General features: G+C 47.0%; 1 protein-coding gene across 10 annotated transcripts in view; it reads right to left on the reverse strand.

Annotated features, from left to right (window-relative positions):
• The window catches only part of ZNF532 (zinc finger protein 532), an 84,330-nt gene extending 62,447 nt beyond the window's left edge, over window positions 1-21,883 (reverse strand). The window contains exons 1-3 of one of the 10 annotated variants that reach the window (XM_072952133.1): window positions 21,554-21,883; window positions 19,139-19,220; window positions 18,945-19,054 (exon numbers count right to left, since the gene is read on the reverse strand). Coding sequence is in view for 4 of the 10 variants with exons in the window: in XM_072952127.1 (XP_072808228.1) it covers window positions 20,843-20,936 (94 nt within the window). In the remaining 6 variants the exon portion in view is untranslated. Of the gene's footprint in view, window positions 1-18,944; window positions 19,055-19,138; window positions 19,924-20,778; window positions 21,154-21,553 lie in introns of those variants that run through there. The other 9 variants (XM_072952126.1, XM_072952129.1, XM_072952130.1 and 6 more) reach the window with 9 other exon arrangements.
• Between the last annotated feature and the right edge of the window lie 246 nt (window positions 21,884-22,129).

The raw sequence follows: 22,129 nt of genomic DNA on the forward strand, positions 1-22,129 counted from the left end.
GCAAACTGGTTTAGGCTGGCACTTAATATACTCTCATGCCAGGATGAGACAGAAAAACATGTGGTCAATAATAAAAAAAGGGTGGTCAGAAAGACAAAATGAGGTAGCTAGTCAACTTTCGAAGGTACCTTTAGTCAAACCTGGTATAGATAAATTCTTATTTTAAGGAAAAAGTCTTAAGACATATGCAAAACATAGACCAAAACCAAACATAAGAAAACTTTTAAACTCCATTTATAAAGCATAATCTGTTTACCTGGAGGTTTTTAAAAAATATTTGTAAGTAGAAGGGTCCCAGGTCCCTCTAAAAAGGAAGGAAGGAGCCATTTACCTACTTAGGAGGGTGAGGTCCCAGGAAAAAGGAGAGAAGGAGGAGAAAAGAGGGTGGAACAGAGCATGGTACCAAGACCTTCACAGTCAAAACAGCAGCTGGTGAGAATGAGGCAGCACATGATACGTTGTTCCTATTATACATTTCATTACATTTTAAATTTCTCAAAAAAGAAAGGAGGGGAGAGAGTAAAGAATTCCTTTAACAGGGCAATTTGGAGTCCTGGAGATTTTAGCAAGCAGATACCAGGTACAGTTAATGGTCAAAAAAATAATTAGGAGTCGTTAAAGAGGTAATAACCACCCTTCTAGTGAAAAAGACCAGGGAACAATCTGGAGCCTGAGGCAGAGTTAACTGTCCTCTGGGTGGAAGGAAAACAAATGTTTGGATCAGCCCAGTTTTAATAGTTAAGTACTGACAAGGGTTCTTAATTTTACGGAGGGGTTTGTATTCCTTAAGCATCTGCGCTAGACTGGGAAAATGTCCTTTTAAGTAGAATGTACAAGTTAATGTGAGTGTTGTTTTCTCAATAACTGTATTTTAAAGAAGAAGTCAAAACATAATGTGAAGAGTAAAATTAATACAAAGAAAAAGTAAAAGACAAGACAGCCGGACGGATGCAAGGTGTCCCTGACAAGCACCCGTCTTCGTATGTGACACCTCCCTGGAAACGGGGAGCCTGGGAGTTGATTCACCCTTCCTAGCTAACCTCAGAGCTTTTAACCCTTACATGTTAGCTAAATGTTTGGGAAGAACAAAAAGGATGAGAGAAAAACCAAATCAATGAAAGAGAAAATACAGTCCACAATATGCTGAAGATGGGAGAAAAAGAGAAGGTGAAGTCTGAATCACACACATTAGCATTTAAAAAAAACTCAAAATGAAAACATTTCACAGTCACAAAATTAGAATATACGTGATATTAAGCCATGAGAGGGTACACTGGAAGTGGTTCTTTAAACTTTCATATGGAGTTAACTGATTAAGTATTTGATTTTCATTTCTACTTTGCTAAAATCACAAGCAAATTCCAAAATGCCCCCTTTTCCACATTTTCCTCTATTAATGAACACCTAGGAGTTTTATCCAGAGTCTGCCTGTAGAAAATTAAACATTCCTTGAAGAACTGTGTTTCATTACTCAAGTGACTAAATCCCTTTGAAATACATTGAGCTTTCATAACTTAGAGCATAATCCCAGAAAATTCTTGATGGAAGACATAAAGTCCTCCCCTTTCAATGTTCTGGTTTACCAGAGTCTAGGGCATCCACAGAAAGACAGCTAGAAGGGAAGAGCAGTAAGAAATAATTTTTGAAAGCCAAGCACAGAAAGAGCGAAACAAATGAAACTAACAAGAAACTAACAAAAAGATGGTCTGTGGAAGGCTCCTCTAATTTCAAAGGACAACCACTTTGCATGTGATGTCTGCCCCGCAGCGCTCTGAGGGACTCCAGGACTGAACAGCTTTCACAAAGTTTGCCCTCAGTCAGTTCCTTGGGAAGTGGGACTGACCACAGCTCACCCGCGGTTCAGCATGGTCCCCAGCACTCAGAGAGGGGCTAGGAGTTGGAAAAAGATGCTTTCACCACGACTGGCGATACTGGCTCGTCCTGCATGGCAGAGGCTCCTGTGCTCAGGCCAGGGTTTTGCTTTGCCATTTCTGTTGAGACCCTGGGAGGAGGTGACAGGTCCCACACTGCCACCACAGACCAGACAGTTTATGTCCCTCTTCTGCCACCAGACCACCTCCCCGACGCAAAACGCAGGAGATGCAGGGTGCTGGCTCGATCACCCTGTGACTGAACCTGCATCAAACGTACCCAAATTAAGTAACTCCAGTCAATCCACAAGACCAGTGTTTTCTCTGCCTTGCTCAAGAGTCAAAAACAGAATTGTGCTGACTTGCCCTGAGTGCTAAGGTTCTTCAACAGTGGAACATCTACTTACTGAATATCCAAAGCTTCCAAAAATACCTGTCTTGCGTTTTTCTTTAGAAAGCAGAATGTAAATTTAAAAGGTAGGACTGCACTCAGGTTAGCATTTTGAAATGATGACTCTGCTAGAAAAACATGAAGGCAGAAGTCAGAGATGACCAAATACCAAACCACTGAACAGCTGGCTCAGTGCTGCCTGGACGACTGCGTGGACCGGCAAGCCCAACACGGTTCTCAGAGCTCGGCTATCTGGCTGTGTGTCCTCCCGAGAGGCGTCCTTCACTTCACCGCCAGGAATGCCTTTGGGAAGCAGGCATCTATCTGGGCTGACCATCTCTGCAGATATCTGGTGTGGGACAGTAAACAGGAGCTCAGGGCAAGGGCTTGCCCAGACACCCTGCGAGTTCAATGAAAGAAAGCCTGCAGCTTAGAAGATGCCGCACGGTGGGGATTCTCTCTCTAACAGCACACCCACAATCAAGAAATTTTTAAAGTCCAGAAGAAAAAAACCTGCTCTTTCTTTAGTTACTCCCAAAGAAAAACGGGCAAGGATCCCAGTTGCTCTATCTGGACATGTCAGTGATCCTAGGGCACAGGGGCAATGTTTTAAACCAAAGAAATAAAATCTTCCAAAGTGAGGGGCATCTGTATAAAAATGTTTGGTGTAACTATCTGTAATACAGCAAAACACTGGAAAACATAGAAATGTCCATCAGCAGAGAAATGATTATAGTATGGCACATCTTTTTTCTTTTTAATTGTAAAATACACATAACATGAAACTTACCATCTTAAACATTTTTCAGTGTATAGTTCAACAGTGTTAAGTATATTCATACCATTTATGGTACACAGTTTTTACGGAGTATCATGTACTCATTAAAAGAAAGGCAGAACTACTATGGATACTGACATGAACAAACAAGGTAACACCATTTAGTAGGAAGTAAAAACAAATGATCAGGTCATAAAACAATATCTAAATGACATTAAAAATTTTTAAAATAAGCATACTGCATCTTATATGTCTCTACATACAGATATGTAAAATTTATAAAGTAAAATTCATAGAAAGACGTAGGATGCACACCAAACATTTTGACACACATCCAGTAAGGGTAGGGGATGGTGGGCAAGGGCAGAATGTTTTTCCAAGTTCATCCACCTAAGTGCAGGGATGCATTGTCAAAATCTCATTATCTACCGGGAAGCAGGCGAAAGCTGAAATCTCCTATGAAGTTAGAGATAGTCATCATCAACCTTGGCAATTCTGTCAAAGGTACTTTTGTAAGAGCGCTAGCTCCCATTGGACAGACGACATCATTTTAACTACAAAGACCCCCGGGCTGGCAATTCACTAATTCGTCAGTGAATTTATAGAAATACTGAAAAGGTCTAGGCTAAACCTGTCACCATTAATAAACTTCAGGTAAGTTCATTACAGCCTCTGCTTGAAGTGGGTTATACAAGTAGTTTCAACAATGAGAAAGCAAGAAAGAAATTTCCTCACTATTAGTTGGATATAAAACGCTTTAAAAATAAAAAGCAGCAGCAGCTTGTCTGGTGACTTCCAGTACTTCAAAACTATGAAATCACTTAAATACACATGTAAGCACTAAAAACAAGATTCCTGGTTTAAGAGAAAAACTCACAAAGGATTCAGGAGCATCCCTTTGGCATTTATAAATGCCACGCTTTTTAGTAACATCTCTACAATTCTGGCTTGAAGCAAAGTATAGGTATTTTGAGTACAGAAAGGAGAACTTTAAAGTAACTTTCCTTTGTCACCTGAATAAAGCCTTCAAATTCTTTGCACAAAAATCCTAAATCCTGCACAGAAGCCTTTGTCCCTGAAATACTCCAATGAAACCAGTGGCTCTATTTTTTGCTGTTTTGTATTTATTTTAGCGATTTTTTAAAATTTTAAATACTAAATTTAAACTATCTACAGACATTTTTTGAGACTTCCAGCATTAGCAACAAGGAGGAGGACCTGCTGAAGGCACCATGCTGTCTGGGGATTTCACAGCTCAAGCGCACCTGCTCACTTGCTTCCCTCAGAGGTCGTTCTCCTGGAATTTCTACTCCCCAAGTTTTGAAGTACTGTCCTTGCTGCCACTTGGAGGCTTTAAGTCAGTGGTTCTCCGCGGGGGTGATTCTGCCCCTCCTCCACCACCACTGCAGGAATTTAGCAACGTCCGGAGACATTTTTGGTTGGTACAACTCGGAGAGGGGCGAGGGGTGCTACTGGCATCCAGGGGGCTGTAGTGGGAGGCCAGGGATGTTGCTAAACACCCTACACTGCACAGGACAGCCCCCAACAAAGGACTGCTCAGCCCCAAACGCTGCTAGTGCTCGGGCTGAGAAACCCTCCTCTACGTGAACACAGACTCTCCCCTTATCACCGCCTGTCCTCCCACCAAGACCTCACTCTCCCAAGATCACAGTAAGCCCACTCCCTTTAGGCACCCACACCAGGGCCTCCTCCCAGCAGGGAGAGAGTGACGTCACTGTCCAGCTCACCCCCGCCCCTTTCCCATCAGCTGAGGAAGGGTGTGGACACTGAGGCTCCCCACAGGGTTATTGAAACGGTTCTCAAATTCCAAAGAGGCCACTGCCTAACCGTTAAACAAGTCTCGCTAGACACCAAATTCACTTCAGGCATTTTTGGGTATGTGAAATGTCGTACTTTCATCTATAAAACATGACTGAGAGCACCCCCCAAGGTTATCATTCACAGCACGCCTACTGGCTGTTGACTTCAAAAGTAAACTCACTTAAAGTTCTCTTCTTGAAGCAGACAGAAAACAGAAAAACACAGAGAAAGAGAATTAATTATAGCATTTCCTCCAATGTTATGTTATATTAAAAGGGGAGGAGGAGGGGGAGGAAGCTCTCCGTATTTCTCACAAGGCTGTCCCTCATTTTTCATTAATTTCATCAAAGACAATCAACAGCTTGGAACAATGGTCACCCAGGAATGCTCCTCCAGTTACTCAATTTTCCACCAAAAATGGGAAAGGGAGGGTTCTATAGTCTAGGAATTTGAGAAATGCTGGGATAAACACACACATTCAAGCGCGCACGCGCGCACACACACAGAGCTTTCTTTTCTCGGGGCTTCTCTGAATTTACAGGTGCTGCTGTGAACGTCTAGTGTACAACGCATTCTGGGGATCCAATGCCCAGGCTGGAGCACGACCCAAGCTCATTCGATGCTGGGAGCTTTCAGGGTTACACACCTTTGGGACACACGTGAAACAAGGTTTACTCAGTTACTCTCCTTGGGAGATGACACTAGGAAGCAGAAGCGCATTCTGGAGTCGAGTGTGAGGGAGATGCTTCCGCCCCTTTTTCTCAACATGTTTCTCTCGGTAGTTTCTCCCCAGGAGCACCTCTGCATCAGCCCAAGACGACTTAAGGAAAGAACAAGAGAACAAATCTACAAATATGGAGTTAGAGCAAGAAGGTATTTCTACAGAGTGTTGTCTTATCTGGAAAAGGATGGAAATCTTGTAAAACGATCAAGGGCATCCTCTGAGACCTTGTCCTCTCACGTCCTGGTGCCCGTAGTTAGAGGTGCCGGAAATGGGACCGGAGGAGCCTCAGGAACAATTTACGGCTGGGGCAGGGTGAGAGTTTGCTGGCCCTGGGCCAGTAGACAAGGCTGAGGGTAGGTAACGGGGGGGGGGGGGGGGGGCCTTGAGGAAGTGTTTCTGCAGATACATCAGCACCTGCTGCTTCAAAAGCTGGGGTGTGGAAATAGAAAGAAAAGAGAGAGGGAGAAGGTATCTCTAAAGGATCTCTGCCTTCATGTTAGTGCCACAGAAAGGACTATAAAAACGGTGTCTGGCTGGTTCTCTAAGCAGTGGGCTATTTGTGTTGCTAAATGCACATGCACACACAAGCAGGCACACAGATTCCATGGCAAAGGAAGGAAAGACAGGGGACCAAGGTTTCTCTTGATGTTTACCTACTCTCAGGAGCCACAGCCACATCAGTGTTGGGCAGCCAACGAGACAACCCTCCGGGATCTTGACAACAGGAGAAACACTGGCTGACCCAGAAGCTGTGGCTTTGAACCTCAACGACATTTGAGCCTCCCACTGATCAGCTGCAGAAATGACACCTATACACCACAGCATATTGTAGAGGTTACAAGCATGGGCTTCGGAGTAAGACAAATTGGAGTAAGTCCTGGCTTCACTCTTTAAAAGTGACAAGACTCTGGGGGGAGGGTGTAGCTCAGTGGCAGAGCACAGGCTGAGCACGCACAAGGTCCTGGGTTCAATCCCCAGTACCTCCATTAAAATAAATTAACAAATGAACAAACCAACCAACCTCTTCCCCCAGCCCTCCAAAAACAGCTACAAGACTCTGAGCAAGTTATTTCTTTAAGTTTCTGTTTTCTCAAGTAGAAAATGGAGACAGTAAGATCTACCTCACAGTCATTGTGAGGATTAAATAAAACAATCCAGGTAGGTACTGTCTAGTCAGTACCTGGAAAATTTAAGTACATGTTAATGTGAGTTATTAAAACATCAAAACACGGTCAGTGACAGGATTCTAGCACAGAGAAAGCCCTAGAAGAAATTAAGCCACAATTCTGATGCCCCCAAGTAGGGGATGACAAGGACACAGATGCCACCAGAATTCCCAACAACTACATGGGATTTAACAACGAGCATCCTTAAGTGCCTCTTGCAGAAACGCAGCCCAGCAAGGTCTTCTAAGAAGCACAACAGATGCAGAACAAATTTTTCCTATCCTCTACGACCTGAAATTAGAGAGCTGTGTAACCAAAGAAGTTAAGCTAACTCCGAAACTCCAGCAGAGGTCAACAGTCTTCTAGTGCTCGAGACTAGATGAACAGAATTTTTTTTCATCTATGAGCCATCTAAATCAAAACCAGCAAAGCCTCATTATCATTACCCAAGTGCTAAACTATGTGTTTAATCCTTCCCCAAATTAACGCTGGACAGATAAACCAGACTTGCATTTTGCCCAATGACGTATACCTATGAGAGGCCCCAAACATAACACACATTCACATCACACAGACGCCACTCCCCCCACCTGTGAGAGGCCTCAGATACACATCCATGCACCCGTGAGACCCCGGACATTCAGCCTGAACGCCAGCCACCTGGCCAGCGTCCGGCCTCCTGTGCCCCAAGCCAACGCCTCACTCAGATAAGCAGCATGTGCTGTGTATTCATGGAGGAAACACTGAAAAGCAAACATACTGTGTTTGTGATTTGTGAGTAAACAGAAATTAAAGACTCTGTTTCTACACTCAGAAGAGCTCATACACCTTGGCTACTATACTAAAGAATGGTAAAGAGTACAGACTTCGGGTCTGGAAGACAAGACCCCGGTGTGAATGCCGACTCCAACGCAGACTGGCCGCTCAGCCTGGCCGGGCCGTTCATTCTCGGAGCCTCAAAGCCTCAGGCATAAAATGGGTTAAGGCCTCCCACTTGTCAGGGCTGCTATGAGGCCTGACTACTCAGAAATCCAAAAATGGCTCCAAATAGACACAGTTTCCTTTGCTGCACTTTCCCAAAGTGACCAGGTCACCCATCGGTGACCTAACTTGCAACTCTGTTTTTCGTCATTTCTTGGCTCAAAATCTGTCTCAGCCAGAAAACCGTGCTCCGCGTTCTCTGCACACGTTTTCTTCTCATGCCACGTGCTAAGCTTTCCCACCACCTCGCTCCTTGGATCTTCTTTCCCTTTGTGTAAAACTCCATCCCTCTGCCTTTTCATAACTCCACCCCAAATTTACCTTTACTGGAACCTCGGCTTCCAACCGGTGTTTCCTTTTTTGGGTATTTCCTCCTACCTCTACCCTCAGAAGCCAAGTGAGCGTGTCAGAAGACAGTGTTACAATTTAACGATACAAATTCAATTCCCTTATGGGGAAGTCGTTTTCTGACAACAATGAACTATGGCAAAGCTATAGCAACTCCGTGCTCTAGGCTCAAGAGGAGGATGGATGAAGGATGGGGACAAACCAAGGAAAATCCATTCCAACTGGAAAAACCAACAGCTGGTCAACAGCATCACCTTCATACACAGGCAAGAGCTCCTTCTATAGAAAGCAGCCCCATCCGTCGCCTGCTTCTGGCCCACAGCTTGTTGAGCTTCACTAACAAACACGAGCAGCTCGTCTCTCGATGCCTTTACTCGTTCACTTTACGGTTTTGTCGATGTCGCAACGCAGGCAGCCACCGGATTTTGCTCCCAGGACGACGTTCTCTAGAAAGCATCACATTGTAAAACGGGGACCCATACGATTGGTTCCAACTCAGTCATCCAGTGACACCAGCACAGGGTCTCATACTGTCCTCATTCACCCGTCCACGCCCTCACTCCACAGTCAGTTGGCGGGGCACACCCGCAAGCACACAGCTTTGCGCATCTCCCGAGCGCTGCGGTCCTAAGCTCTGCCGTGCCCAGCGGTTCCTCACACTGTGCTCTCCCAGGTCCCGCTCGCTGGACTTTGCTTTCCTTCCTGACATTTCTAGCCACCCTGTCTTTGACCCTGACTCTTGGCATGCTCCGGTTAGGCTTCTGACTTTCTACCCCACTACCTTCTGAACTTACCCCAACTCAGTTTAACATCCACAGTTCCAACCTTTTCGCCAGGGCTGTCCCCATGGCCCTGCGTGTCCTGAATGCCCAGCCTGTCCCTATTTCCCTGACAGCAGGAACACTCCCAGGCCCAGGACAGACTCTCCCAGCACCCCAGGGATTCTGCACAAAACAGAGCCGATGGATTTAGCCAACAAGTAATAAATCGTATTCAACGTGCCAGATTCATACATCATAGAAATCTCAGTGTCCAAATGTCCAAGAAGATCTAAAATTCAACTAGGATTTGTGAAATGGAGGCTTCCCTGTGGATAGGGATGGCAAACTATCTCATGTAACAGACACCATTTTAGTCAGATGATTTAATCAACGTCCATTCCCAAATTTAAAGGCATGCCAACTGAAGTTTTGTAGCCTCTTACAGTTCAAACACATAATACACCAGACTCCCTCCTGAAACTCAATTGGCCCAGGTCCCGGGAGGACCTTCCCCAAGACATCTGGATCCAAGGACTCTGGGCTGGCTGCCTTCATCATGAGCTGGACAAGCAGGTGGTGTTGATTAGCTGTTCTTCAACACTGCTCTGTAAGACGGCTCATGACGGGTCCCACTTTAAGGAAAAGTCACAAAGTCACCCGATTCTGAGTCAGGCATGGAGGCAGGAGGAGTGGCTACCTAACAGCGTTGAGTCCTCACCCCTCAGATCCTAGGTCCCTGAACCAAACACGGCGCAGTGACTCTTACCTGTTGATTTAAGGCCTGACAGTCTTCATCACCCCTGCCGTGTATCTCTTGTATCCCATTTCAATGTTAAAATTATCTTCTGTCTTATCAGACTGCAGGTGCCAAGGGGCAAGGTAATAAAGCGAGAGTAATGCAGGAATGTGGGAACAGGAATAAACTAAGTGTCCAGCCAGATCCTGTGTACCCAGAAATCAGTGTTCATGCCAGACTGGGCAAACAAAGCTGAGGACCAGGGCCGACCCCATGTCCACTCACTGGCATCACGTGCAAAGCAAGGGTGAGCTCCCGTGGTCAGGCAAGGCTTGGAGAAGCAGGTCACTCTGGAAGCAGAGGCATGAGATCTGAAACCAAGGGAAACAGCGGAGCCCCATGCTCCTGGGTGTGGTCCACGGACCAGCAGATCACCCTCACCTGCGAGCTTGTTAGAAATGTAAGATCATGGGCCATCGTGGGCCCGCACCAGCCCTACTGAATCATTATCTGCCATTTAACAAGATCCCCAGGTGATCTGCATGCAAATTAAAGTGTGAGAAGTGCTATCTGGACAACAAAGGCACCCAGGAGGGGTGTGGGACTGTGGGCCAGGGGAACAGGACACCAGCAGCAGGGAGGGAAAGGGAGCCAAAGCAGGGAAGAACCAGAGCCAGCCGAACCCTGGAACGAGTCTGGGGTCAGTCAGTCACTTAACCTCTCCCAGTCTCGCTCGGGACGTTAATTCTCCCTTTCAGGAGACAGTCAGTGTAAAGCATCTAGAACAAACTAAACCTACAGTAAATACGTTCATCCTGAAGCGAGACACCAGCCCGGCATGGGTACCTAGACCCTGGAATCCCAAGATGAATAAGGAATACCTGGGAGAAAAAAGGAGCCCAGACTGGGGAAGAACAAGTCTGAGTCCCTCCAACAAGGAGACCTTAACGTAGTTCTTACACTATCTTTTCCAACCAAGAGAGGGACTGCACGCTGCAGGGCACCAGAGAAGTTTCACTGTTAAATTTATTTAGTTGTCCACCCAACAATCCACACCAGCACTGTCCAATAGAAAGAAATGAACACAATGTTATTTTGTTTTAAATTTTCTAGTCCCATTTTAAAAAGAAAAAAAAATGCGTGAAATAAGTTTTTATAAGTCGTATTCAACCAAAGTTATCATTTCAACATATAAATAACTATTAATGAACTGTAACTCAATAAATCAAATTCTATTTGGGGAAAAAAAACTATTAATGAGATACTTTATATCCTTTTTTGTATCAGTCCGCAAAACCTGGCATGTATTTTATGCTCATGGCCCATCTCAATTGGGACCAGCCACACTACATGTGCTCACAAGCCGGATGTGGCTGGTGCTACCACACTGGATGGGGCAGTTCTGGGCAGAGCTCCCTGGGAACCCTCCTCCACTCAGTCTTCCATCACCTCCAAATCCTGGGGTGCAAGACATGACCACCTGGTCACTGTCGAGTGAATGCAAGCAGCAAGGTGCCCAGGGGAAAGGGACGGGACAGAGGCTTGAGGGAACCTGCCACATGTTCACGATCAAGTTGTGTTTGTTTTTCAACTCTGGTCCACATAAATGACACCAATAGACAGACAACTTGGACTCTAGTCTCCTGCTGATTGGGCCGAATTTTTTCTGGGAGCAAAGACAGCTGAAGCTTAAGATGGTAACTTTGAAACCTGTCCACGATTTTCCAGCTACAAATGAAAGTGCAGTCAGGTGAACAAGGACGCTTGCCTACATTTCATACACTTTTGTTTTGTGGGGGGTTTGGGGGAAGAGGTAATTATTATTAATGAAGATACTGGGGATTGAACCAGGATCTCGTGCATGCTAAGCACGCACTCTACCACTTGAGTTACACCCTCTCTCACTCACCCACTTGTAACCAGATGCAGGGCAGCTATAACTGAAAACCTACAGACAAGGCAGGAGACACTCATTATGTATGTTTTCATGCTCCCTCCCCTCCAAAAAAAAAACTCTGATAAAGGAGGTAAAAGATAGAACAGGAGAAACAACACCCTCCAAGACAGAAAAAAGAAATGTCAGGGCTAAGGCCTTCCCCTGAAGCAGAAAGACTCAGGAACACAGAACAGCTAAGATTTTAGAGCAGGCTCACCACGGACCCGGCACTCTGCTAAGCACTTCATGTGCATTTAATCTTCATAACAACCTGCAGGAAAAGCATGGCTTAGAATTTAAGAAACTTGCTCAAGGTCCCACAGCTAGTCAGTCAGTGACAGAATGTAGGTTACCTCACCGAGGGCTGGGCAAACAGGTGTGTATCACCAAGAGCCAGGCAAAGGCAGCTCTTCGTCTCCATGGCCTCGCCACACAGACTGAACCAGAACAGTAGGCACAATAATCAACACTCAAGCTAGAAACTTCAAACCACCTCCCCACCCCTCGCTATGTTAAAACAGCAAAACTGTTAAGGACCAGCTTCTCAAGGATACCTGTGTGAGGGCTTCATTTGAATAAATCATGTTTCAGGTTCACATGATAAAGGACTATAAATATGATTGGCTTATATTCCATCAAAACACATGATAAATTCTGGAAGGCAGAGAGAAAGCAATGATGGAAACAGCCTTAGACTAGGAGTTTAGAGTGCTGAGTTCTGCTTCCAAATGTTGCTATTAACTACCAGCTGACCCCTCCCCTCCAATTTGGGCTCACTTTAAAAAAATATGAGATAACTGTAAATATTCGATGTATTTCCAGCTATGCAATTAAAAACAAAAAGAGCTGTGAATTTCCTAACCAGGAAGTTTTTCAAACATTCTTCCTGTTCAGATACCTAGAAAGAATTTGTTCCTTACAGAAGAAAATTATCAAAATCAATACCCATTACGAGACCATGAGTCAGCCTTTGGAAAGCAGCAATTTGTATCTAAAAATGGAAAGGCTGACTTGAGAGAATATTCAGGAACTACACCACCTTGACTTTACCTTTAGGTCTCTATAAATCCTTCAAGATGCTTGGAACCTCTAATTACATAAAGTAGTAGTATCTGACTGAAAACAACCCAAAACCTGTATTTTGGGGCCCTAGTGACCATCGACTAGTGGATACTTAGCAGGGAATACTTGGGACAGCTAAGGCCACTCACTCCAAGTTCATCTAAAAATTACTTATTTCAGGCTCCAGAGTTAGATTAAGTAGAATTTGCTATCCCCTCTCGTTCTAAAACAGGTAGAATTTAGAACTTCCTGTCTGGAGAAGAGGATTTAAAGAATACTTTAAACGATTTATTTGTTAGAACAAAAGATCTTTCTCCATACCACTTTCAAGTTACCTTGATTTTCTTATCCTTCTCAAAGAATAAATAAAACAAAAACATCTCTGTTCCTTCTCCCTTCCAATTTGTAATATCACCCCAGTGCCCAGGGAAAAACACTGACATCTTCCCAACGTGCTATTTCTAGAACTGGCCGTCTCCGGTGTAGATACAGATTCTCCTCCCTCCGGGATGACTCAGGTCGGGGAAACCTGGCTAATTACAGAGGCCCCTGACTGTGTCTCAAACGTCTCCACGACACATGCTCCCCTCGACTGTCCGCAACAACCACTTCCAACCTGAGCATCTTCGATACTTTTGCTGTTCAGTCCCTACTTGTACCTCTCGGGGCTCTGCCCCCCCAAGGACCTTCCCTGGTCCCCGCTTGTCCACCCCTGTGCTCCCCACCCACCCCCAAGGAGAACAGCCTCGTGATGAGGAACAGCCTTCAAATGCTGCCTCCACTGGCAGTTCTGAGCTGGCCAACCTGGGCCAGGATCTCTGCCTCAGCTTCCCAACCTGCACCATGGGGATCACAGCATAGGTCTCACCTAGTTGTTTTAGTATTAGATACACAGAGGCCACCACAATGGACTGCAGTGTCTGCAATTGTTAGCTACCAACGTCACGTTCCACCTTTGCAGAAATGTTTCACCCTCCAGCTCTCTGAAGCATGTATCTGAAGTTCTTCAGCCCCCAACTCCCCTTTATTAATGTTTACTATGTAAACCATTATTGTATGGGACCCCAAACTCAGCCCTTTTTACAGCTTTCTTCTATCATCTCTGTTCTATGCTAACTGCTCCCAATCTGATCCTCAGCTCAAACAGTTATGGGAGGCAAAGGACACCTCCATGGGCAACTCAACTCAAACTTGAACTCAACTGTATCAAAACCTCTACCTCCACCTCCCAAATCTGTTCTGCAGGACTCCAGAATTCGGAATTTCTAGACAGAAGCAACCAGTGGCAAGTAAGCTCAGAGAGCAACCTTGGAGACATCCTGTGCTCCTCCCCCTCCACCATGTCCTGTATCTAACCAGGGACCACCACATCCACACCTGCCCCCTGCCGCAGTCATCACCCACCACTCCATCCCCAGGGCAACACCTGGGATCAAGCCTTCCCCTTCTCCCCTAGATTGCTGCAGCAGGGCCACATTTGACTTCCTGTCTCCAGCCTGAATAGCTCCCGTTCTGTCCTCAGGTGCTGCCACGGGACCTGTCATCAAAGTCTTTCTGCCTCCACGGGAGTCCACACTGGAATGGACTGTACAGAACGACCTTCAGTAGTCTGGCCCTGGTCGGCCCCCATAGCTTCATGTCCTAATCCCCCACCTGCAACATCAAGCTCTCTCAGGGCCTTTCCACATGCTGCTCCATCTCCATCTCCATCGGGCTCTCAGGCTCTCCCCTCAAGTCTCTGCCTGCCTTACATTTTCTTACCGGTTTCGCGGTTCGGATCAGAAGCCACATCTCAAGGGCTCCTCCCTCCGCACTTGGCACTAGGTGGCCCATTCACATTCCTATCATACCATCTGTAGGCTACTTCCCACTAGATTTTTCTCTCTGGATTCTTTTCCCTCGGTACTCCCAGTACCCAGCACAAAGTCCAGCGCTTAATAAACACTCAGTATCTGCCAAATGGATGAAATAATTCCCAAATCAACACTGATTCCCATTTCTTGGGCTCGCTTCCCTCCCTCGACATCCCCATAACCTTGGTCTACTTGTTCTTCCTGATTCTGAATGCTATTTTATCTGCAAAAAAAAAAAAAAAAAGCTGCTTCCAAACTCTCCCTACTTCATTGCTTTGATGTTGCTCAAATATTTTCACTTCTTTAAAAGGGACAAAAGTTGAACAATAACTCCAAATATTAAAATAACACCAACATTCTGACAGTCAACAAATCAGACAAATTACAATTAATAAGTTGTTTATCTTTATTTCAATAAAGATCTTTGGTACCACTTTCCAAAATTTGGGTTCTATTACTGTGTGGTGTTTTGTGGAACCTGAAGACAAATGTAAAAAATTCAACTGCCAAATGCTTCTGAAGAGATTAGACATAAATGCTGTAGGAAATAAAGGATACTTTACCACTTGCAGGTTTCTGTTTCCTCTTTTGGCTAATTCCGATTAGTTCTGGGTTATAAAGCCTGTCATCCCCTTGGTGAGTGGTCTAGTATCATGACCATCTCTTGTGTGTCTTCAGATAACGTTTACTACAAAAAATTTACTTGGGGAGTCTTAAACGGCAGCAGACAAGGCTAAATCTTTTTTGTGAGCTATCATCAGCTCAATTTACTTCCATTCTAACTTCTAACTCTTACCTATTTACCATATGACCAAACCATCCCATTCCTAAGTCCCTACCAGAGAAATAAAAAAACTTATGTTGAGACAAAAACTCGCATATGAATAAAGCTGCTAAAATTATTTGCAATCGCCAAAAGCTGGAAACAACTCTAATGCCTTTCAGCCAGAGACTGGAGAAACTAAACACGGTACATCCATACAGTGGTCTACAACTGGGCAATAAAACACAAGTACGGCCACACACAACATGGATGACTCGCAAATGCACTTTGTAAGTGAAAGAAGCCATTTGTACGGCATTCTGGAAAAGACCAAAATAGGGACAAAACAAATCGTTGGCTGCCAGGGGGTTGGAGTGGAGAGAAAAGTCTGACTACAAAGGGACAGCAGGAGGAAAGATTTTCAGGTCATACAACTAGTCCCACCCGAGAGTGGTGGCGCATATCCAGCGCTACACACTTGTCGAGACCCACAGAACTCCACACGGCAGAGTAAATTTTACCATATGTAAATTTGAAAGTAAAAAAAAAAGTTATTTAACCGTGACATAGTTATAGATCACACCCCCAAATACAGGCATACCTTTTATTGTTTTATTTTATTGCACTTCACAGATGCCATGTTTCTATTTTGTTTCTCTACAAATTGAAGGTTGGTGGCAACGGCATTGTCAGGTGATAGTTAACATTTTTCTAGCAATAAAGTATTTTTAATAAAGATACGTACATTGTTTTTCTACACAGAATGCTACTGCACACTTCAGAGACTAGAGTGTTGTGTAAACACAACTTTTACAGGTACTGAGAAACCAAAAAATTCAAGTGACTGGCTTTATCGGGATAATGGCTTTACCGTGGTGGTCTGGAACCCGACCCACAATATCTCTGAGGCATGCCTGTATAATTAACACAAAGGTGTGGATTTCCTTAATGTTTACCATGGCTGTTATTATTGTTTTGTTGTGACTGTATTGCATAGTTTAGGAATGGCAGTTGGGGGGATGGGCTGGGAGAGCAACCCCACATTTTTTCCAGATACCTCTGGCTGCCCCTGAGCTGGCAGCCTTTGTGAGGTTCCACAGGAGAGCAACCTCTGCTCCAGCTGTGAACAGCTAAATGGAGTTCTACCAAGGATATGGGAAAGGATATTCAAAACCAACGGGAGACAGGCTGGACCCCCAGAGCAAAGCCCAAGAAAACACTTCAAAGGACGAAATAAAGGGGAAGGAGAGACCACATCTCCTGTTCTAACTCATCCTAGTCAAAGGTATCAGCAGAAAATTCCATTTACATGTTGGCTGCAGCCTTCCGGGACCTTCTTTTAAAAAGGAGTCAAGGTGGGTGGGGGTGGGGAATCTCTTTGTGAGAAAAGAGCAAAAAAAAAAAAAAGTGAGAGAGAGAGAGTCCTCCTGAACCAAGAGCCTGAGAGTTCTAAAAACCCTGGATCCAACATCCTTTAACATGGAAAAAGTGATTCTAAGCAGGCAAATGATAAAAACAAGCAAAGGTTCACCACCCAGTGACACTTTTTTTCCAGTGGACCCTCCACAGTCAAACCCACACATTCCTCCTCCAGAGGGGCTGGCCAGCCTGTCGTCCTTGGAGACTGCCGCAGGCAATCCCAACCAGTCGCTGGACTCCGGGCTCCAGGTGTGGCTGCCCGCAGGGCGACAGTGACTGTGGAAGTGACAGTGACGCACAGGCCCCAGCCCCAAGAGTGGGTGCCACCCTGCCCCCGCCTGGCTCTTCTGGGAAAGAGAATGCTATGGCTTCTCCTCCATGCTTACATTCCCGAGCCCAGAAAACTCTGTTCCTCTCCCAGGAGACCTGGGCCTGCTACATCTTTCGACCTCAGCATGAGATCGCCACCTGAGACAATTCTCAAACCCAGATGAGCTCCTGATTGCAGCCCTGGAGAACCAGCTCTTCAACCTGAAACAGCTCCTTGCAGCTGGAAAGACTGGCCTGCATACAAAACAAATGCTATTTTCCAGGAGCCGGGGGGGGGGGGGGGGGGGGAGAAAGCTAAAAACCACAGAGAGTAAACCAGAACATTCTGGGACATGCCACGCCTTACAAAAAGAGCTTTTAAACACACCATTAAGAAATAGTCACTGCAAGGGGTTAGCTGTCAAAGTTAAATAAAAACCAGTGACTTTCTAAAGACAGGAGTGAAGGGCTAAATCATAAAACAGCTTATTGTATTAAGCTAATTAAGGTTTATCATCTTAGCCATCTGAGTTGTAGCTGGCACCAGAAAAGCAGGAACAGCACATCATGCAACATGGATTGGGATCTGCTTTGCAAGCAGATTTTTGCCACATTCAGACACAGAACCTCTGGCAGTTGAAAATGTTGTAGAAATGAAAACCAATTTTAGCACAGTGATTTGCAAAGAATTTTGTTCCATCACATAAGCTATTTGCTGGTATATCAGTCCGAGATTACATTTATCTCTATTAAATACTGCACGAAGTATTCTGAGCTAACCATGCACTGTTGTTTCTCTTTTGCCAGTTTTATCACACCCTGGATGCTCTGAAACCATACGGAAAAAATGTTAACAATAAAAACCCTTGCATACTTGACACCCTTCACTGCAGATATCCTGCCCACCAACTGCCAGCACACAACCAATTCTAAGATCCTCGGCATTTCTGAAAAGACTATTCTGCTGAACGCAAAGAGGAACAAAATACCCTCTTCAAAGTAGGGGAGACATTTATTTTCAATCCTGTCTTCTCTGGCCTCCTCTTGACTGTACGTACTTTAACCAAACCAGAAGACACAGCTAGTTCTATCCGCTGTTGAGATCATCTTGGATATGATTCTGGAGCTGCTGGCTTCCTGTTTGGGGAAGTTGCAGTTCTTTTCACAAGGAACCCCAAAGCAAAATGTTTCATGTTCCCCTGTAAGCTCTCACCGCCTTTGTTCTTCACTTTGCTCCGACTCATTACTGCCTTCTTCTCTCTTCTCCTCTAAAACCTCTGGTTTTGGAGGATACATAAAAATGCAAGCTCAAATTGAACAGTAATCTTTTAAGGCATCAGACATTTTCCACCATCCACTGCTGTACAGCTTGGAGTTAACAGGCATCTTTGCACAGAGGAAGCCAGACTACCCCGTCTCCTCCTGGCATTGCATTAAGTATTCCACATGAAAATGTATGCCACAAATAATCCAATGGCAAACTCACCATCACCAGCCCCCAAGATCAATAAAAGCCATTCCACCACTTGACTTGGAGTGAAAAACCTTTCAGGTTAACACAACGAGCAAGGTAAAAGAAAGGTGATGAATGAACAAAAGGCAAATCTACCTCCAGACTCCTCAAATTCCAAAAAAGTGGTTAGGTTGCCAGGATTTGGCAAAGTCCCCTTTTTTTTTGGTAATCATCAGGCAATTACTACCTGTGTACTGCTTTAGTCTCATGCAAAACAGTGCATTCTCCACAAGGCCCTATCACCTACTGTTCTCTTAAACTTGCTTCTTTTCAGGCCTGCCTCTTCTAAATGACCAGCCACACACGATTTAATGAAGTCATTCTGATTTCGCCTTGATAGCAATACTACCATAAAGTCATTCTAATCCCATTAAACTTGGATAACATTAAGAGTATTTCTTCTCCACCCTCAACCCAGTATCATCTCCAGGGTAACCAATCCACTGTCAGTCTGTGTCTGAATGGATCTTCAAATAAATACTTAAATTCATGCTCAAAATATCATATCTCACCTTGTGAACCTTGACCTTTTGGAAAGACTTTGGACCAATGTTCAGTTACTGTCACACAGCTGCATGCTCTGCAAATATGAAAGGGTTAAAAGCAGCCCCAGTCAACAGGCCTACAAGGAAAAAAAAGACAGCATGTATGCCTTACAGCATCACTGGAATGCATTTATGCTCATTTCCCAGAACAATATTGTTACCTTTTGGCCTTCATAATAGTCAGAAGTATCCCCAACACCCTTTAGTAGCTTCTAAAAGGAAAAGCACAAAACAGAACATACCCTGCAAGAGAAAAAAAGCATGCAAAGTAGCATTCTCCAGCAACAAACAAACTACCATTACAAATCCATCAGTTCATTTTGGTTTTGTTTTGTTAAAAACGCAAAGAGAGAGAGAGAGGCTGCAAGAAACCAAGTGTCCCCACCCTAGCAAGGCACATTTTTTTCTTCAGTAAGGGTCATAAATCTCAGCTCCCTGTCCATCCCTTAAGCAAAAGAAAAAGGCAGGAAAAGCCCAAGTAATCTCAGACCTTGCAAACCTGCACATTTTTTTCCCATCGTCTCTACACAGAATCTTTTAGGGCTCCATTAGTCACGTACCAGTGCTGTGTGGTGTCTAAGTGTGCATTCACATACTGTGTTGGGATGGTCCCTTCCTGCAAGCTCCTCTGCTTTTGGCTGCCATGAAGGGAGGAAGCTGCTATCCCACTGTAGGAGCTCAGTGACTGCATTGTGTTCAGGAGCTGATCTGCCTCAAACCAGTTTCAGCCGGTTCTGGTCACCCTACATAAAAAAGCTATGGCAACCCTCGCTGAGTTGCCAACAAGTCCCTGAAAATCATCAGCACAGGGGGGATCTCGCTGGGGGTTGCTTCGCTCTCTTAGGTCTTGGTGAGGAGGGGAAGGTCACTGTGTGGCCCCCACCACCACACAAGCACACAGCCTCGGAAAGGCTCACCTCACGAGCCCCCCAGAACCCCTCAGGCCCATCCCCCCTCCCTTCCACCCCAAAGCCCACCGCAGACACTGCTGCCCCCTCCTTTCCTTCCCCCACTTACCTCCCACAACCTGGCTCAGATCTTTGTGTACGTGTATGTCAGTGTGTGTTCTCGGGGTTGGTGGCTGACAAAGAGCCCCCAAGAAAGCAATCTATGTGTGTCTCCTCACACTGGATGCATCGGTGGCAGGAGCCGGCCTCGGCCTTCCAGCAGAGTGGTGCTGGCTTGTTGACCAGGCTCCTCTCTGCCTGTCACCCCCCACCCCACCCAGCCCCCTCCTCCCGTCCCTCTCCTCTCTCTCCCAGCCCTGTCACCACCACCAGCAGCCCCCCCAAGTCTCCTCCTCCTCCAACCTTCTCTTCTTTCAAGCACCTGGGGGGAGCAGTCCAAATCCCTTCACCTCGGGCAAGAAAACTAGGGATGTCTGGGGTGGGGGTGGGGGGTAGATTCAGAGCCAGTGGGACAGAGGGGCACAGAGGCCTTTTAAAAAATCCGCTGTGCACCGCCAGCGCGGGAGGGGGAAGGAGGCGAGCCGCGCCGCTCACGTGGCCCCCCTCTCGGAACTTGCGGGGCCTAGCCAAGCCGGCTGGTCCTCGGCCCCCCCAAGGAGGCCGGCGGGGCGCGAAGGCCAGCTGTCCCCAAGGCCAGGGTGGGACAGGCCACGGCGATCAGGCCCAGGGGCCTGAGCCTCACGCGCTGGCCCGGACCCACAGGGCCCGGCACGAGGGGCCGGCGCCCCCGCCTCTCCCCGGAGCCCGCCCGCGCCCCTTCCTCCGCGGCCCTGCGCCCCTCGCTCGGCCCGGCCGCCCCCTCGCCGCCCCCCGCGCCCCGGGCGCACACCCACCCCCTGCCCAGGGTTGGCCTTCGCGGCGGTCAAGCCCGGGCGTCTGGGCCGCAGCTCGGATGACCTTTGTTCAGCGCGGCGCCGGCGGCGGCTGCTGCTGCTGTGGCTGCTGCTGCTGTCGTCGTAGCGGCGGCGGCGGCGGCGGCGGCGGCTTCCATGTTACGGGCGTGTCATCTGCATTCCCGCTGCCGGGGTCGGGATGTGCGTGTGCGGCGGAGCGGCCTCGCCGCCGATGCTGCCGATGCCGCCGCCGCCTCCTCCCGGGCCGCCCCGCCGCCGGCGCCGCCGCCGCCGCCGCCGCGGCCTCGCCGTGCGCCCGGCCCGGGCCCCGCGCCTCCCCGGGCGCCGCGCTCTAGGCCGCACGGCGGCGGCGGCGGCGGCCCGCCACGCCGGGGCCTACGATGGGGGTGCGGGCCCGGGCGGCGGCGGCGGCGGCTCGGCCCGAGCGGCGAGCGAACAAAAGGGAGCGCGGGAGAGGGGGAGGGGGCGGCCGGTGGGGGAAGGGAGGATCGGGGAGAAGGGAGGCGAGAGCGCGAAGCCCCGCAGCCCGCGGGCGCGGACGCCCGGCCGGTGCCGACTCGGCGGAGGGAAGCCGAGCCCCCGCCGACCTGCCAAGTCTCGCCCATCTGGGGCCGCTGCGTCGCGGCTTCGCCCCAGAGAGCGGGGTGGTGGTGGTGGTGGTGGTGGTGAGGGGCTGCAGGGAGGGCTGCTGCTTTTTCAAACGACATTTCAGGCTCTCACCCAGTCCTTTCCATGGCCCCAAGCCGCAACTTACTCGAGTGGAAGGAAGCAAGGCCTCGCCAAAGATGGTTGCAAAAGACCGTGAGCCTCTACCCAGGATCTTGAAGCCAAGGTGGTGTTTTGTTATCCTCGTAATGGTGGCAAATAAGTCAGGAGAGAGCACGCTATCTTCAGATGCATTAACTCTGAAATTCTCTCTGGAGGTGAAAGAAGGGGCTCTCCTCTGGGTAGTTAGTGGTTTGGAGCCCTTTTCGCCTTAAACTGAGCCACAAAAGAATGGAAGACACCCCCTGGGGTGGGGAGAAAGCCCTGGTGTAAAAGACACACGTTTTGCTTTCAGAGAAAAAGCCACTGGGGCCAGATTGAAACATGGCATGTTCAGTTCAGTTCATGTAGTTTTTTTTTTTTAATGGGGGAATGATATTGAGTAAACAAGATGTAATAACTAGGTCTTTGAAGTCAAGAAAGGAGATGTGTACAAATGTAACAAGCACATTTTGTACATACAGCAGGTGTTCACAGCCTCCAAAACACAAAAAAAGATACATGCATACATAACCCCCATAAAGACCACGAAGGTGTACAATCGTTAACACGTCCACGAGGGAGA

The sequence above is a fragment of the Vicugna pacos genome, chromosome 30, assembly GCF_048564905.1.
Source record: "Vicugna pacos chromosome 30, VicPac4, whole genome shotgun sequence".
Taxonomy (NCBI): Eukaryota; Metazoa; Chordata; class Mammalia; order Artiodactyla; family Camelidae; genus Vicugna; species Vicugna pacos.